The 16,520-nt window shown below is 54.7% G+C and overlaps 1 protein-coding gene across 1 annotated transcript; it reads right to left on the bottom strand.

The window, feature by feature from the left end:
• Positions 1-14,929: 14,929 nt before the first annotated feature.
• TEX44 (testis expressed 44) lies at positions 14,930-16,238 on the bottom strand. The gene is given in 5 exon segments (XM_047722415.1): positions 14,930-15,475; positions 15,477-15,568; positions 15,570-15,634; positions 15,637-15,916; positions 15,918-16,238. Coding segments are annotated over 5 exon segments (1,131 nt in total). The 5' UTR covers positions 16,200-16,238; the 3' UTR covers positions 14,930-15,063.
• Positions 16,239-16,520: the final 282 nt, after the last annotated feature.

Below are 16,520 nucleotides of genomic sequence, written 5' to 3'. Positions count from 1 at the left end.
GCGGCTGCGAGTGTGCCAGGTTCCCCTGGGGGTAGGGACCGCCTGCACGCGGTGGGCAGTCGGGGTCTCCCAGCTCTGCCCGGCCCAGTGCGCGCCTGGGTTGCCCTCTGCAGTGGGTCGGCCAAGCCAGGCCTCCTAGCGACCCGACTGCGCCCCTGCCCCTTGGGAGAAATGTGAGGCCCCTCTACCAGCCGGAGGTCACCTCTGGCTCCGCGAACACCGCACCCACCCGACCTCCGCCGCACAGCGCGCAGCCCAGGGACGGACAGGGGACGCCAAAAGCGCTTTCCTAAGAGCGGAGGCGCGCGGGCCGGGGGGTCAGCTTTGCGCACAGATGGACACAGTTGCGGACAAGGGCCGCAGGCCTTGGCTTTGGGGACAGGAGGAACGGAGCATTACGTCCGGAGAGGGCTCGGCTTCCCGCTGGGGATCACGGGGGGCCTGGCGGGGGCGCCGGCCGACCCGCTTGCAGAACGCGCCTCCGCCATGCTCTAGTTGAGCCCTGGAAAAACCCCGGCGCGCATGGGAGAGGCGGGCCAGCTCGCAAGGACGGCGGGAACAAAGGCGGCCCCGCGGCCGGATGCAGTCATGGAAAAACCCAACGGGGCGCCGGGGCGGGGGCGGCAGGGAAGAGGCGGCGCGCGCCCCGCAGCCCTGACGCCTTTGCCGGTCGGTCCGGGTGGGGCTGCTCCCAGCCCCCGCCCCGGGGCGCTCCTTGGGGGAGGAGTTGGGGGGAGGAATAGGGGAGATGAGGGGAGGCCCGGGAAAACAGAAAATGCTGGATCGGGAAGAGAGGCCTGTGCCTGGAGCCAGAGAACCTGCAGCCCCCACGGTCGGGGTGCTTACGGCCGCGAGGCGAGGGAAGGGTGGCCCGGGCTGGTACTCGCCTGGCACACGCAGCGCTGCACACGGCCACTTGGCCGCCGCGGTAGCCGGGGGTGGCTAGCCCGTAGGGGGCGCACACAGACCCGCGCATTGGCCCGGACGCGTGTTCCGAGGCGCACACGCGGGGTCATTTACACGCACGCGCGCACAGACACGCGAGCTGCCCATACCTTCCAGGGCCGAGGGAAAGAAAGGGTCCGGCCGAGAGGGGGCGAAATGTTCGTTAGGGGGTCCCGGGGGTTTAGTTTCAGAAGCCGGGGGCGGGGCCATAGTAGAAGAGGCGGTTGGGCCCCCACCCCCACTCCGTATCGCAGGTGCGGGGGGGACTGGGCCACCTGGGCCAACCGCGTGCCCAGATTCCCTGGAGTTTACCTCCCGTGCGAGACGCTTCCTGCCCTGGCCTAGGTAGTCCTGTGAACCTGCCTGTGGACTGGGAGGCAGCACGGTGGGGGGATTTTTATGTAGAAAGGAAAGTGTTGGCTCAAGTGGATCTACTGACTCCTGAGGCCTTTCCAGCTCTGACTTGTTATGAAGAAGGAACTGGACCCAGAAGCCATAAAAGGAGTTGGTGGGAGCCGAGAAAAAAAGTCTTGGGCCCCAGCCACAGGCTCTTCTTGTTTTAAATGTCCCCTTGTTTATTTACGTTGCTCCCTGCCATAGGGTGGCAGGGGGCAAAGCCTAAACCTGTGGGGTCCCTAGGATGGGGAAGGGATGTAGAATTTGAGGCTAGGATCAGAGGATCAAGGATCAGAGGAGACCCCAGAATCTGCCAGAATCGAGGCTGCTGTGTTAGGGTGGCAGGTGGGGGTCCCTGAAGGCCAGAGGGCAACGAAGCAGAAGACCATGACTTCAAAAGTTTCAAGAAGGGTTTTTTTTTTGTTTTTTTGTTTTTAAATGAGCGTTGGCTGTTGGAACTTTGCTGGAATACAGCAGGGAAATACAGCAAATGTAGAGGTTTTGGCTTGCATTCAGAACACAGGATCTACAGAAGCAGGGACACCAGCGACATGACAGGGTCAGATGAGCTGACATCTACTTGTGGTCTCCTTGGGAACTGAGGTTAGAATCAGATGACCCAGCTTTGCCTCTTCCTAGCTTCCTGGTTTGGGGGATCTTGTCCAACATCTTTGGCCCTCAGATTCCTCATCTGTAAAATGGGAACAAGAACTCCTGCACCAGAGTGTTCTGGGGATTAAAAGGGTGTCTAAGTCCCCCTTCCATCTTGCCTTCCCTCCTTTTCCACTTCTCAAGGTCCCTGGTGCTTGCTCACTAGGACTCCTTCCCAGTTTCTTGGAAGCAGGTGGCGTCCAGTGGGACGAAGGCTGGGGAGCAGCGCCCTCTAGTGGTCGATACCAGGAGGGTCCCGTCAGTCCTTGAGACACGCCCAGGCTAACGTGATTAGTGCACGTTAGAGCCTCCCCAGGGCTGATCGTGGGGGCTCCACTCCGAGAAGCCTTTCCTTCTGATTTAGTTTTCCCCTGCAGCGAGCAGAGAAAATACTGCTCCCCGACAGCAGTCTCTTCTTTGACCTCCGGCGGCCCAGCTTTCGCAGCTTTAAAAGGCTTCTCTCACTTCTGCCCCGGAGGAATCTATGCACTTAGCCTTCATACTGGGTTTTATAGCTTGCAAAACACTTTGACACACATTACTTGTCCCTGAGGTGTGCTGTTTCTGGGTGGTGATGGCGCTCGTTGGATAGAGGATCGTGGTTGGGAGTTGGCTCCCGTGCGGGGGATAGATTTGGATCCTGCCTCTTCCATCCAGCTCCGTAACCAGGGCGACGTTCAAAACATTGAATAATCAGTAGGACAGGCAGCGACCAATCAGAACAGGCCCTGCTCTAACCGCCCGGTGCGGCCAAAGGCGTGTGTACCTGCTGAAGATTCTGGAAATAACCTCAACCTCCTGGGGCCTCGGTTTCTTCCTCTGCAATATGGGCACGTTGGTTATACTAGTACCGCTTTAGAGGGCAGTCCTGAGGACTGGCTTAGGTTCAGGGTGTAAAGGATGGAGAAACCAGTGTCTGACACGTAGAAATCACCAAATAGTATTGGCTTTATGACTGGTCTGAGCTCCTTTCAGACTCAGTGACTCAGGGTGATTGCAACTTTTAAGGGAGACTCTCTTCTCAAACCACCTCCTTGTCTGGCTCCCCATTTATTCTATACTCTCTAGAAGTGCTTCTCAAACTTCATCATGCATCCTGAATTTCTGGGGATCTTACTAAATTGCGGATTCTGATTCAAGAGGCCTGGGTGGGGCCTGGGTTTCTAACTTTCATCTAAGCTCCCTGATGGTGCTGATGCTGGTCCTAGAAGCAAGGCTCCAGAAGATGATGTGGACACAGAAGGGTCAGCTAGTTGGCCTGTAAATATTTACTGAGCACCTACTCAGTGCAAGGCAGTGCAGGGTTCAAAACAAGTCCAGGACTGGCCTCCAACCTAAAGGAGCAGAGAGGCTATTGCAAAAATACCAGTTAGTAACAGGCCAAAGAGCAAACATGCCAAAACAAACAGCAGGTGAACGTGGTGAGTCCTGTTCTCTGCCCGCAGCTGGACTGAGGATTTAACCAGGTTATTGCCCTGCTCAAAACTGCCCAGTGGCTCCCACCTCACTCAGAATAAAGCTGAATTCTTCTTCAGATTTCTTCTTCCAGGCCCTGCCATCATCTGGCTTGGTCTCTGCCTCATCTCCCATCGTTTTGCTTTATTCTAGACTCACCATTTTTCCTGCGAACCCAACACCCAACTTCCTACCTGAAGCCTTTGAATTTGCCTGGTTGATGCTTGTCCTTCAAACTGGCCTCTTTATTGCCTCCTTTGAGAGACCTTCCTTGACCCCAGAGGAAATCTAACCCAAAGTAGCCACCTCCAGCTCAGATAATATTTTCTCTATTGTATCATTCTGTTGTTTTTTAATAGAACTTCTAAGTTCGATGTTTCTGCATTATATTTTTTGGCGCTTTGTGTCGGACCCATGAAGACAGAGGTGTTTGTCTGCCTGTTGTTCTGCTTTACCACCTGGACGGAGAACAGCATCTTGTGCATAGTAGGTAGGTCTTCAGTATAGATCTGTTGAATGAATGAAAGAACAACGGTTTTAGGGCAGTTAAGGAGGTGAGAGGGTCCCTGGGGTGACCCCAATGGGTGAGAGACTTCATAGACTTAGTGTACAGAAGTTTATCAGGGAGGTCTCCTGGGATCACATCCATGGAAAGGTCGAGAAGGTGGCAGGAGCAGGAAGAAGGAGAAGTAGGGCTTCAGGGCCAGCTGACCCCTGGGGAGCTCCCAGGCAGGGGAAATATTTTGCCGTTGTCCTCCTTGCAGGGCCTGATCCTAGGGTGACGATGAACCCAATGGACTGAGACCATGGGCATGACATAGCCCTTGAGAGGCTGCGCACATACCCTTGACTTTTGTTCTTATTGAGTGTTGATTCGTGCCAAACCCTCATCAGTCAGCTGCTACATTTGCCATTTCAGCATCTTACAGAGATGCCCCTTACCTATTTTTTCAAGAGCAAGTGGTGTTCTTCAGCTGAAAACAGAGAACCAAACATCCAGCATTTGCATAGATGAACATTTCTGGAAGTATTCTGCAATTTGGGTCCTTTCATGGAAAAGCACCGGACACATTCCCTTCATGCGATATCTCATGGGCCTGAGGACCCCCAGCTCAGTTTGTGTTGAATTTGTGATTAGGAAAGTGCCCCCCAGTGGTGGCCAGCCATAGCATGGGGAGAGGACGACAGATGAACCCTGACAGAGGGAACAGATTGGACTCTGTGCCGGAAGACACCTTGCTTGGTGTTTAGGACTTGCCAGCTGGGCAGGGCAGGTTTTGTGAGTGTCCATCCCATGCATCACCCAGGGCCCCAGTGCTTATTCAATGCCCTATTGTCACCATCTTACATGCCCTTTTTTTTTTTTTTAAGTTTATTTATTTATTTATTTTTAAAGATTTCATTATTCATTTGACAAAAAGATCACAAGTAGGCAGAGACAGGCAGTGGGTGGGGGAAGCAGCCTCCTCGCTGAGCAGAGAGCCCAACGTGGGGCTCGATCCCAGGACCCTGGGACCACATCCTGAGCTGAAGGCAGAGGCCCAACCCACTGAGCCACCCAGGCGCCCCTAAAGTTTATTTATTTTTAAGTAATGTCTACACCAATGTGGGGCTCAAACTTATGACCCGGAGATCAAGAGTCACATGTTCTTTCAACTGAGGCGGCCAGATGCCCACACCCCATCTTGCCATTCTTCTTTTTTTTTTTAAAGATTTATTTATTTGACAGAGACACAGCGAGAGAAGGAATGCAAGCAGGGAGAGAGGGAGAAGCAGGCTTCCCACCAAGCACGGAGCCCCATGCAGGGCTCAGTGCCAGGACCCTGGGATCATGACCTGAGCTGAAGGCAGACGCTTAATGACTGAGGCACCCAGGCGCCCCCCATCTTGCCATTCTTAATATTTTTTGAACAAGGGAACTTGCATTTTCATTTTGCCCTAGGCCCTACAAATTGTGTAGCGGTTTCTCTGGTTCTGAGGCCCAGGGCCGGTTCCCAAGGAATCCTCTGGAGAGTCTGGTGAATCTGCGTGGGAGGTGAGCCTGTGTGCACCCTAGAACAGGTCTTGTATGCAAAACTGAGATCATGGAGCCTGCTTCACCTGGAGGAGAGGAGAGGACCAGTGCTGGAGGCTTTTCTCCAGTGAGGATCAGGCTGTGGAAATTCACCGCCCGGGGGAAAGACAGCTCGGTGGTTACTCCTGCAGAAATACCAGAAGCCTCTGGTCCTCAGAGCCCCTGGTCAGCAGTCAGACTGCTGACAAATGTGAAGGTTTATAGGGATGGGACAGATGGCCTCCCTTGGGTGGGACAGATAGAGCATGCTCTGGCTCCCGGGCAAATAGCTGGTCTCCATGTCAATGCATACCAGTTCTGGGAGACCTGGGGCCAGATAGTCACGCCCCTGGATCCCGCGTGGTCTGGCCCGTTTTGCAGGGGTAGGTGGTGGTGGCTCCAGGAGACAGACACTGGAGGCTTGATGTTATCCTCTTGCAACAGGTGTCATTAGGAGGGAAGAGCTCGAGAGGCCTGGCTAGACTGCATCGCCTGAGTCCTGAGACCCGGTCACACCACCTTCCTGCAGCCCTAGGGGCCCCACAGGCAACCTGATGCCAGCTCTCAGGCCCCAGATTTAGGTCACTGCTTTGTTTTTGCACACCTGATGTCTTCTGCTCCTGCTGTGTCTTGTCCCCCATTATTTTCCACTCCAGATTTGAACCTTACCCTCTCTCCTCTGTGACTGATGCCAACTGCCTCAGTTTACCCACGGACGTGCCACTTTCACTCTCTTGCAGTTCGTCTTCAGTGGGCAGGACTGGGGCTTGTTTCCTACATTGTCCCTCGGGCATTTCTTTCTTGTCTTTTTTTTTTTTTTAAAGATTATTATTTATTTATTTGACAGAGAGAGATCACAAGTAGATGGGAGAGGCAGGCAGAGAGAGAGAGAGGGAAGCAGGATCCTCTGGCCGAGCCCAGAACCCGATGCGGGAACTCGATCCCAGGACCCTGAGATCATGACCTGAGCCGAAGGCAGCGGCTTAACCCACTGAGCCACCCAGGCGCCCATCCCTCGGGCATTTCTGAACAAGGGACCTCTCATTTTATTTCTGTATTGTGGTTCCCCAAAATCCAGAAGCCAATCTGCTGATGAGCTCCCGGGACACGGAGGCCCAGGTACGGAGGCATTTGAGATCAGAACCTGACGCGAGGTTCTTAGTGCTGGAGGCGTCTGGCAGCTTTGAGAGGGCCGTGAATGTCCACGGTCCCATGGGAATGCCGTGCTGAGCGCCTACTGTGTGCAAGGGCCGGGCCGCTACAAACAGAAGCCTCTTTCTTCCTAGAGTTTAGCCAGGAAGGGCGTTTAGAAGTAGGACAAAGCCTGCCCGATGCAGGGGCCTCCCCTTCAGGCGTGGGGAGAACTCGGGGGCGGCAGGGAGCGGAGGGGAGCGTCCTCCCGCAGGCGCAGACACCGGCCCCGCCTGGGTCGCCGGCCTCCGAGAGCTGAAAGGGCCTCTGTGTTCTGTCCCCCGCCTGCCCGCGGGCCAGCAGCGCATTTCCTCCGCTGCGCCAGACCCCGGAAGGCTCCGCAGCCCCTCTGGGGACAGACACAAATAGTTCCCGGCCCAGCTGCCCTGCCAGTTACCTTGGGAACCAAACTCAATCGCCTGACTTCACCGGCCGTTGCATAGCAACCGGCGTAGACTCCCCCTCGCGCTTCCCCTGTCCGGGCAAGGATGTCTCGGTAGCCCCGGACACGGCGAGGCGGGGCGGTCGCTGTCCTCACCGCCCCTCGCCCGCCGGGCCCCGCCCTCGGCCCCGCCCCGGAGCTGTGCTCCCCCCCCCATTCCCCCTCCCCAGCCCCCAGCCCCGGCGGAAGGGGGCCGGCCCCAGCTGAGTAAGCGGTGCCGCCAGACCTCGGGCCCGCTCGGCTTAAGTGCGACCCTCCGGCAGCCGGCGTTGCTGTCCAGAGCGAAGCTTTTGTTTGCCGTCCCCCGTCTGGCTGCTTCAGTTTTCCGTTCCAGTCTCGTTTCTCACCAGGCCCCAACCTGGCTCCTGCTCCGGCAACAGGGAGCAGGTGGCCGGGCGGGGCGTTTTCCGTGCCCCTCCCCTCGGGTGGCCCAGGAAATCTCTGCTCGCTTGGCCACCTGCCTCGGGTGGAGGAGACACCGGGCCCGCTCACGCAACTCAGCTCCCATCCTTGGTTCGCTCCTCCACTCCGGTGCCTACCTCTGGCGTCTGTGCCGTGCCATTCACCTCTTGCCCTGGCTGCAGTCGGACAGGGCCGCCCCTGGGTGAGGGGCGTGGGGAGGGAGGGGCCCTGCCGAGTTTCTGGCTTTGGCTTTGTTCTGGGGCTGCGCTGGCTCCCTCCCATCGCTTGTTTCCTACCAAAGCCGATTATTACGTGCTGAATCCCAAAGCCCAGCACTGTGCCTTAGCCGGCAGTTAATCGTCTACCATGCCCTGCCCTGTCTGCCTCAACTTACCTATCTGTGGTCCGGGGTCACCCGAACTTCCTCATCTTGTTCACCGTTCAGTGTGGTGGAGGCCACCTGTAGGGGTGATTTTCCTCACCAGAAACTATTTTGACAAGTGCTAATAAAATGCAGGTGGTCAGAGAAGCAAAACCAGGAGTTTTAAGGGGATCCTATGCCCTCATTGATTAACATTTAAAATTCAGAGAGGCAAAGAATATTGTTTAATTCATGGAGTTAGAGGGAGTGCACTTAAGAATGCCTCAGATTGGGGCGCCTGGGTGGCTCAGTGGTTAAAGCCTCTGCCTTCGGCTCAGGTCATGATCCCAGGGTCCTGGGATCGAGCCCCGCATCGGGCTCTCTGCTCAGCAGAGAGCCTGCTTCCTTCTCTCTCTCTCTCTCTGACTGCCTCTCTGCCTACTTGTGATCTCTGTCTGTCAAATAAATAAATAAAAATCTTAAAAAAAAAAAAAAAAAAGAATGCCTCAGATCTTTCCAAAGCACGTGGTCAAAGGAAGGCTTCTGAATGTGGGTGGAACATTTATAGACTGATGGGAAGGAACTTTCTGTCCAAGGTCCCCATTCAGTTTGCAGGGGAAGGGATGTTACAGCAGTGCCACCAGCAGTGAGGACAAAGGAAAGCCAAGAGGGGACAGGCTTCCTTAATTGCCTCCTTCTCCTCTCTGGGAGGGACACAGCTCAGGGTTGCCAAAGAGCCACCTGCTCCGGGAGGTACCAGGGGACTCTGGATGAGGAAGGCCTTTCAACATGGTATCCAGGCTGGGCCAACCAGAGCTCTTCCTCCTAGGATTTACCAGGCAGGATTGGGGAAACAGAGATCTTTCCCCTAGTCTTGGAAGTGCAAGCTTGTGGGACTGGGAGCCTTCAGGAGCTGTGTTCCTGCAAGGAACAGAAGCCTGGAGAGGACGCAGAGCTGCCTGGGAGGCAGAGGATGGTCCTTGATCCCCGGCATCTCCAAAGCCAGTTCTTCCTAGCCCTTCTGGGCTGGGCTCATCGGTCTGGCCCCATGAAGCTGCTTCAGGCTGGTTTTCTGTCACTTCCAAATTAAGACTCCTGATCAATACAGAGACAATGCAGAAAACCTCAAGGAAGGGAGAAAACTGACCTCTGTCACATGCCCACCATTAAATGCTATTTTAAAAATATGCATTGGTGGGGCACCTGAGTGGCTCAGTGGGTTAAGCCTCTGCCTTTGGCTGAAGTCATGATTCCAGGGTCCTGGGGATTGAGTCCCCACATCAGGCTCTCAGCTCAGCAGGGAGTCTGCTTCCCCCCCCCCTGCCTGCCTCTCTGCCTACTTGTGATCTCTCTGTCAAATAAATAAAATCTTTAAAAAAATGCATTATCGGTGATAGCATCCCTGTGAGGCAAATGGGAGACCTAATTTATAGATGAGGAAACTGAGTCTGGAATGAGTAATACTTTCATCTAGTCCCTCAGGGTCCACTTGAGGACTCCATGGGGGCAGCAGATGGCTTCCAGTCACCAGTTTAGGAAGTACTACTCTTCTAGAGATCCCCTGAGCCAGGCCCCACCCCTGAAGGCCTTTGCCATGGTGGGATCCTTTTCTGGAGGACTCTGGGCCTTCTGAGGTCTGAGTCTTGGAGCGCTGTTCTACAAACATGACCATGATCTTGGGCTCTGGCTGTGACTCCAGTGGGAGGGTCTATCCCCCTCTGTCCTTCTGCCCTTGTTCCTTTTGTTTTGTTTTGTTTTGTTTTAATATTTTATTTATTTGAGAGAGTATGTGTATGAGTAGGTGGGGGGGGGCATGGAGGGGCAGAGGGAGAGGGAGAAGCAGACTCCCCACTGAGCAGACAGTCTGATCCGAGCTCTATCCCAGGACCCTGAGATCATAGACTTGAGCAGAAGTTAGAGGGTTAATTGACTGAGCCACTCAGATGCCCTCTGGCCCCTGATCCTAAGAACTTCCTAGGAACACATTTCCAGCCCAAGTCAGTTGGATTGGTGGTATCTTAGTGTTTATTCTGAACCTGTGATGTAGTAAGAAATACATGTTTGGTCTCTGCCTCACTCCTGCCCTCTTCCTGGCACAGAACTTCAAAAACTCTTGGAATTTCTTGAGTGGTGGAGAGGGGTGAGAGCAGCATCTTTTGTTATTCATAATGTCCCTTTCAAAGATACCTGAGTTTATGTAACTGACTCTTGGAGATGGTGATGGGGGGCTAGAAACCAGGGAGCCAACCCTGGGATTAGAAAGTTGAAACTTTCAGCACCCTCTACTTCATCTCTAGGAAGAGGAGATGGGCTGAAGATTGGCTTAATAACCAGTGATATTAATCAGTCAGGCCTATATAATGGAACTTCCATAAAAACACTAACAAGAGAGTTTGAAGAGTTCTGCGTTGGAGAAAGCATCCATGTATCAGGAGGGCAGCAAACTCCAACTCCTGGGAGACAGAAACTCCTGTGCTGGAGATCCTTTTGGAAGCTTGCCCTATGTACCTCTTTATCTGCTTGTTCATTTGTATCTTTATAATATCCCTTATAAAAAATGAGTGATAGTGTTTCCTGACTTATATGAGTTTCTGTAACCAGTTATCCAGGCTGAGGAGAGAGTTGTGGGAATTCCTGATTTGTAGCCACATCAGACAGAAGAAAGGGTACCTAAGGGACCTGAAGCAGGACAATCCGGTGGGACTGAGCCCTTAACCTGTAGGGTTTGTGCTAACACCAGCAATTTCTTTTAGGGCGCCTGGGTGCTTCAGCCATTAAGCTAAGTCTGCCTTCGGCTCAGGTTATGATCCCAGGATCCTGGGATCCAGCCCCCACCCCCGGCCCCCTGCTGTGTTCCCTCTCTTGCTCTCTCTCTCTCTGTCAAAAAAATAAGTAAATAAAATAAGTAAATAAATAATAAAATCTTAAAAAAAGAGAGTTTTCTTTTACCCCCATTTCTCTCTCGAGTGTGTCTCAAATCCCAAACAAACATCCTTAAGCCTGGGCTTTGGCCTTGTGCCCTCCTGCCACAGGCCAGTGCTTGCCTTATCTCCAGCAGAGGGCGCACTCTCCACTCTTAGGGACTGGAAGTTCAAGATTGGGCAGTCTCCGAAACGGGGCTCGGCTGTAGCCCAGAGAGGATCCAGTCTCTCGTTTAAATATGTAAATGTGTACTTAAGACCTTCGTATACTTTCACACTTTGTTACATCCCCCCTGGGGGGACTCCCCTTATCTGTGGTCACTTTCTCTTGGAGACACTCTTTCCTGGGTAGAAACCTGTGCCTCACCCAACCTATAAACTTGACCACAATCACATGGTGACTTTAAACCAATTAGCCAAGTGGCTGTAGACTAAATAGTAACATTGGCCTTACAAAACAAGTAAAAACACTGACAAAGATTTAGCCTCCCCCACCATTTTTTTTTAAAGATTTTATTATTTATTTGAGAGAGAGACAGTGAGAGAGAGCATGAGCGAGGAGAAGGTCAGAGGGAGAAGCAGACTCCCCATGGAGCTGGGAGCCCGATGTGGGACTCGATCCCTGGACCCCGGGATCATGACCTGAGCCGAAGGCAGTCGTCCAACCAACTGAGCCACCCAGGCGTCCCTCCCCCACCATTTTTTAAAAACCATTCTCAAGATGGAGTCAAATTTCTAAGTTTTCTTACCACGAAGCTTCTCTTTAAAAAGATCTTTGAACTTTTTCTACAGATTGAATTTGTAGGTTCCCACCCCACTGCACAGAAGGCCGTCCAGCGCTCTGGGCAGCTGGGGGAACAAGTCCTTCAGGGCAGGGCCACAGTGTCCCTCCTGCTCTCTGCCAGGACCTGTCCGTGCCCTTCCCTTAGCCAAGCCCCTGCTGGGCTCAGATGTCCTGATGCTGCCCTTGCCCCCCGCCTGAGTGTCTCTTTCCCCAGAACCTCGGCTTATTGGCTGGTCTCCCCACAGCACAACACCCCCCCCCCCCAAAGATGGTTGTTGATCCTGGAGCAGTGCAAGTGGTTGTCAGGTGTTAAGTCCAGCCCCTGAATGAGAGGAGTAAGAACGTGCCCTTACGCCCCTTTTGGGGTGGAATTAAAAACTGTGCTTCAATTCTCAACGCCAGAGAGTACCCTCCCAAAGGCCACCCCGTTATTCTGATGACTGCTCATTCTTTTTCCCCTCACCCACCACCTTGTTCCTCCCTAGTAGTGCTCCCTTTGTTCATTTGCAGCCTGCACCGCGGCCGGTGATGGGCTGGGGCACTCCCACCCACAGACTTTCCGGGAGGCAGGGGTGTCTCAGCCACTGCTTCCCTTTTGCGGGGAGGGTGGGGGAGTGGGGGGGTATGGAAATGGGGCCTTTCCCCCAGTGCCTGCCTTGGGCCTTTCCTTTTTTCCTCTGGCCGTTTTTTTTTTTTTTTAAGATTTTATTTATTTATTTGACAGAGATCAAAGTAGGCAGAGAGACAGGCAGAGAGGAGGAAGCAGGCTCCCGCCTAACACCCTGGGATCATGACCTGAGCTGAAGGCAGATGCTTTAACCCAGTGAGCAACCCAGGCGCCCCCTCCTCTGGGCAGTTTTATCCAGAGCTGGAGTGCGCGCGACTTCTATCACTGTCTCAGCCTCAGCCCCCAGTGTGCAGGGCTGACCTTCTACCCCACCGCAGCACCATCTAGATGCCTGGGGCAGAGGGTCCCACCTACAGAGAAGAGGTGGCTGCCAGGAGGATTTGCCCACAGGACCGTTTATATTGTGGCAAAGAGGAAGGCTGGAACAAGTAGGAGAAGTCAGTCATCTTTGGCAATGTCCTCCACCGAAGGTCTCTGTCATTATAATCACGGTGATTGCTAACACGGAGCACTCAAGTGCGCGTCACTCACTGTTCTATGAACTTGACTCGTTAACGTCATGTCGCCCTCAGAGCAGCGCGATGCAGTTGGTAATGTTATCATTGACATTTTCCCGGGAAGGAAACTGAGGCACAGGGCGAAGAATATAGCACAGTTAGAATATAGAGCAGGGTTCGAGGCAACTCGGTCCCAACGCCAGGCTCTTACAAGGCTTTAACATGCAAAATGGTGTTGGTCCCCCCTCCCCCGCCCGGCCAGGTAGGTGTGAGGCCCAGGCCCGGTAATGAGGTATTTCATTTCCAAAGCCTCAGTGATTGGTGGGGGAGAGAGAGGAAGGGGGCCAAACCCACCAGAGCTAGGGAGAACAAGGGCCTCTGTCTTTTCAGGAAGATGGCTGAGCCGTCTGGGAAAGGAGCCAGCAAGGGGGGGGCTGGAGTGGGGGAGGGGCAAGGCTGGAGAGACGGAACCCTGAGGACAAGGCTGAGCCCAGGATCCAGCCACGCCCCCTTGGCAATTGTGCTTCTTGGCTAATCCCTTCAGCTGATCTGGTTTGAGTTTGGTTTCTGTCCCTTCCAACCTTTCCTTTGGGTTGGCAGTGTCTCTCTCGGGCCTTGTGTGCCAGACAGTGGCACTTACCCAGTTCAAAAATTATTTGGGGAAAGCTTTTGGGGTCTACCCTGGCTGTATTGTCACCTGTCCTCTGCTCTGGGTTCAGGTAAGGTTGACCTGGTCGCCGCCCTCTCCAACTGAGTTCGTCTCAGGCCTGCCTCAGCTGGTGTTGCTGTCCCCATGAGGGGACACCAGGGCTCCTCTGTTTCCACATATGACTCAGTTGATCCTCTGAAGACCCTGGTTACTGGGATCTGATCGACAGTCTTCCTCCTCTGAAGCTTTTGTTTTCAGGATGAGGACAGTCATGTCTCACCAATGGAAAGTGGCAGCTCCTTGAGAAGAGAGGGTAGACACCCCTGGTCTGTCTTTACATCCCCTTGGAGCCTGCAACCCACTTTCTCCTGGGAGCCACCTGCAGGGTAGGGGTGACAAAGGCTTGCCTCTGGGGTCCTGGTGACATCAATCACTATGCCGGCCAGGTATGTCCCTCTAGAGAGGGCAGCTCAGCTGCTGCCCCTAAGAGATGCAGAAATCCATTTTTTAATCCATAATTTTATGTTAAAATCTCCTGGTTTTTAAGTGTCAGCAGTTAACACACAATTTGAGAAACACCGTTCTGGGGGCACAAATAGATTGGTGGGTGGGTTTCAGCCCAGGGCTCCCACTTGCAGACGGCTGAGTGAAGGAACCACAGCCAGGGCTGAGGCAGGGAGCTGTGCGGGGTGGGACCCGCATTTGGCACTGGGCCAGGGACAGGAGTGGGTTGATGGGCCGCTCAGTGAGTCACATGACTGGTGTGGCACCATGTCTGGCCAGAGGGCAGGTTAGTGGCTTTCTGAAACAGGTGCTCCCTTTGCCACATGGACATTTATAAAGAAACCTGGGTCTAGGTGGCCAACTCGTCACAGTCTGCCTGGGATTTTCTGGTTTTAAATCTGAAAGTCCCACATCCCAGGAACCTTCTCAGTCTCAAGCAAACCGGGATGGTTGACCTTAGATCCCTCTTCTGGCTGTGTCCCCTGCCTGCTGGAGGATAGTCATGGCAGCCAGAATGCGTGAGCTCGGTGAGTACCAGACACCACGTGTCAGGCTCTGCGTTGTTTCTCTTGTGTCCCCTGAACATTGTCATGGTGTAGATGACTTATCTACCCTGTTGGATGAGAACCGTTCAGAGGGTTAAGCAACTTGTGCCGGGTCAGTGACAGCACTGGGGTGTGAACGGATATTGGTCTGGTTCTGTCCTCTCAACCCCACTGGGGGGCCCAACCTGCCACACCAGCAGGGCCCCCCAGCCCGCAATGCCAGCAGGCCCCCCTCAGCCAGCCACGCCTCCGGCCCACCACACCAGAAGGCCTGGGGAAAAGTCAGGTCTCACTTCCTCAGGAACCCACTTATCTGGTTGGAGGTCCAGCCAAGGTCAATGTTTGCAAGTCTGAGGCCCCCACATCAGGCCCCCCAGTCCTGCCCCCAAGTCCTGCCAGGCTCTTCTCTTTCTGGACTTCAGCGCCCACCCCCCCACCCGCCCCCACCCCAACCCAACAGGACAACCTGAGAAGCCCTCAGGGGTCACCTTTCTGCACTTAGAAAATAAACGCTCGCCAGTGCTTTATTGCCCAATCTGGGAGAGCCCGCCAGGGCAGGGGGGGTGAAGGAGCAGGAACGAAGGGGCCGGGGTTCTCAGGGGCTGCTGAGCCAGTCCTCTGGGGCTCCTTGCGTGGGGTCTAGTCAGAGTTTGGACTGGGGTGACTGGGAAGGAAGTGGGTGGTCAGGAACCGCATGGCTGAGCGCATGTGCTCTAGGGTCCTCTGCTCCACCCTCCCCAGCATGAGGGTGACAGAGCGCAGGGCCAGGCTGGGTCCTGCCATCAGCCCAGAGGAGAAGGTTCTCCCCAGGATGCTGGAGACAGAGCGCAGACTGGGCCCAGTGCTGTGCAGCAGGTCAGTCACGGAGCTGTGGCCAGAGGCCAGGAGAGCCGTGGCCATGCCCACAGTGGCCTCAGACCACACTAGGACGTCTGCCAGGGAGCTGATGGACCCCTCACCTCCGCCCAGCAAACTGGTCATGGAGCGCATGTAGGGGTTCTCCTCGCTGGCCATGTAAAGCCTGGGGTCTAGGCACATCCTGCCCAGGCCACCCCTTGGGGCCGGGTGAGGGTGGGGCGCTGCCTCCTGGGGAAGGAGGCAACGGCAGAGCCTGCAGGTCTTCTGAGCTGTCCTCCAGATCCCCCCTCAGTCACTGCCTGGGACCCGGCTCCTGGCAAAGCTTCAGTGTCAACGCTCAAGGCCTCCAGACATCAGGTCCCTCCTCAACGGTGTCAGTGGTGCTGGTGGCCTGACTGCCATGCGGGTAGTCCATGTCTGCTGTGTTCACGATGGGCTGAGCATCCACAGTCCCAGGAAACTGTACCTCAGCCCCTGGGGCGACTGGAGCTAATTCTTGTTCTCCGCTGGGGACACCTGTCATTTGTGGGGTCTCTTCTTCCATCAGGGAGTCCCGTTGGGAGCTCTGAAGACTCTGAGTTACACTCAAATCTTGCCCCAGGTCATCACATGCTGGGTCCTGGGGGCCCGTGGAACACTGGCAGACTGCTTGAGGCTTCCCTGGGCTCCGGGCTGTGTGTTTCCAGCAGCTTCAGCTTGTCCCCAGATGCTGATGTGGGTTTGGAGGTCAACAACTCAATGGAGGCCCGATCTACGTCATGCTGTTCAGGGGACGCTCCAGCACCATCAGCCACAGGGGCCTCTGCAGGGAGGGGGACCTGATTTGCAGACCCCTCTGTGAGGCTGTCTGTGGATCTGCCATCGCCATGTGTGGGGATGCCGGCAACTCTGGCCTCTTCTGAGGGTCTGCTGGTCATCTAGGCCCTCCGTCACTTGTGCTGTTGAGGGAGTGACCACGGCCCAGCTCTCCTTGTTCGGGTAGTGAGGTCACAGGGGGCTGTAGGCAGCTGGTGATGTCATAGGTAGCTGCACAGCAAGGGTCCTGAGCCTCTGAGTGACTGCCCCTGTGGGCTGGGTCCACAGGACAATTTATTTACTTATTTATTACAAAGTTCATTTATTTGTGTGAGAGAGAGAGCGAGCGAGTACCAGCATGGGGGAGAAGGAGAAGGAACCTTCCTGCTGAGCAGGGAGCATAATGTGGGGCTCGATCCTAGGACCCTCCAATCATGATCTGA

The sequence above is a fragment of the Lutra lutra genome, chromosome 3 (assembly GCF_902655055.1).
Source record: "Lutra lutra chromosome 3, mLutLut1.2, whole genome shotgun sequence".
NCBI lineage: Eukaryota > Metazoa > Chordata > Mammalia > Carnivora > Mustelidae > Lutra > Lutra lutra.
The sequence above is the reverse complement of the archived record's forward strand: the minus strand, read 5'-3'. Positions and strand labels throughout refer to the sequence as shown.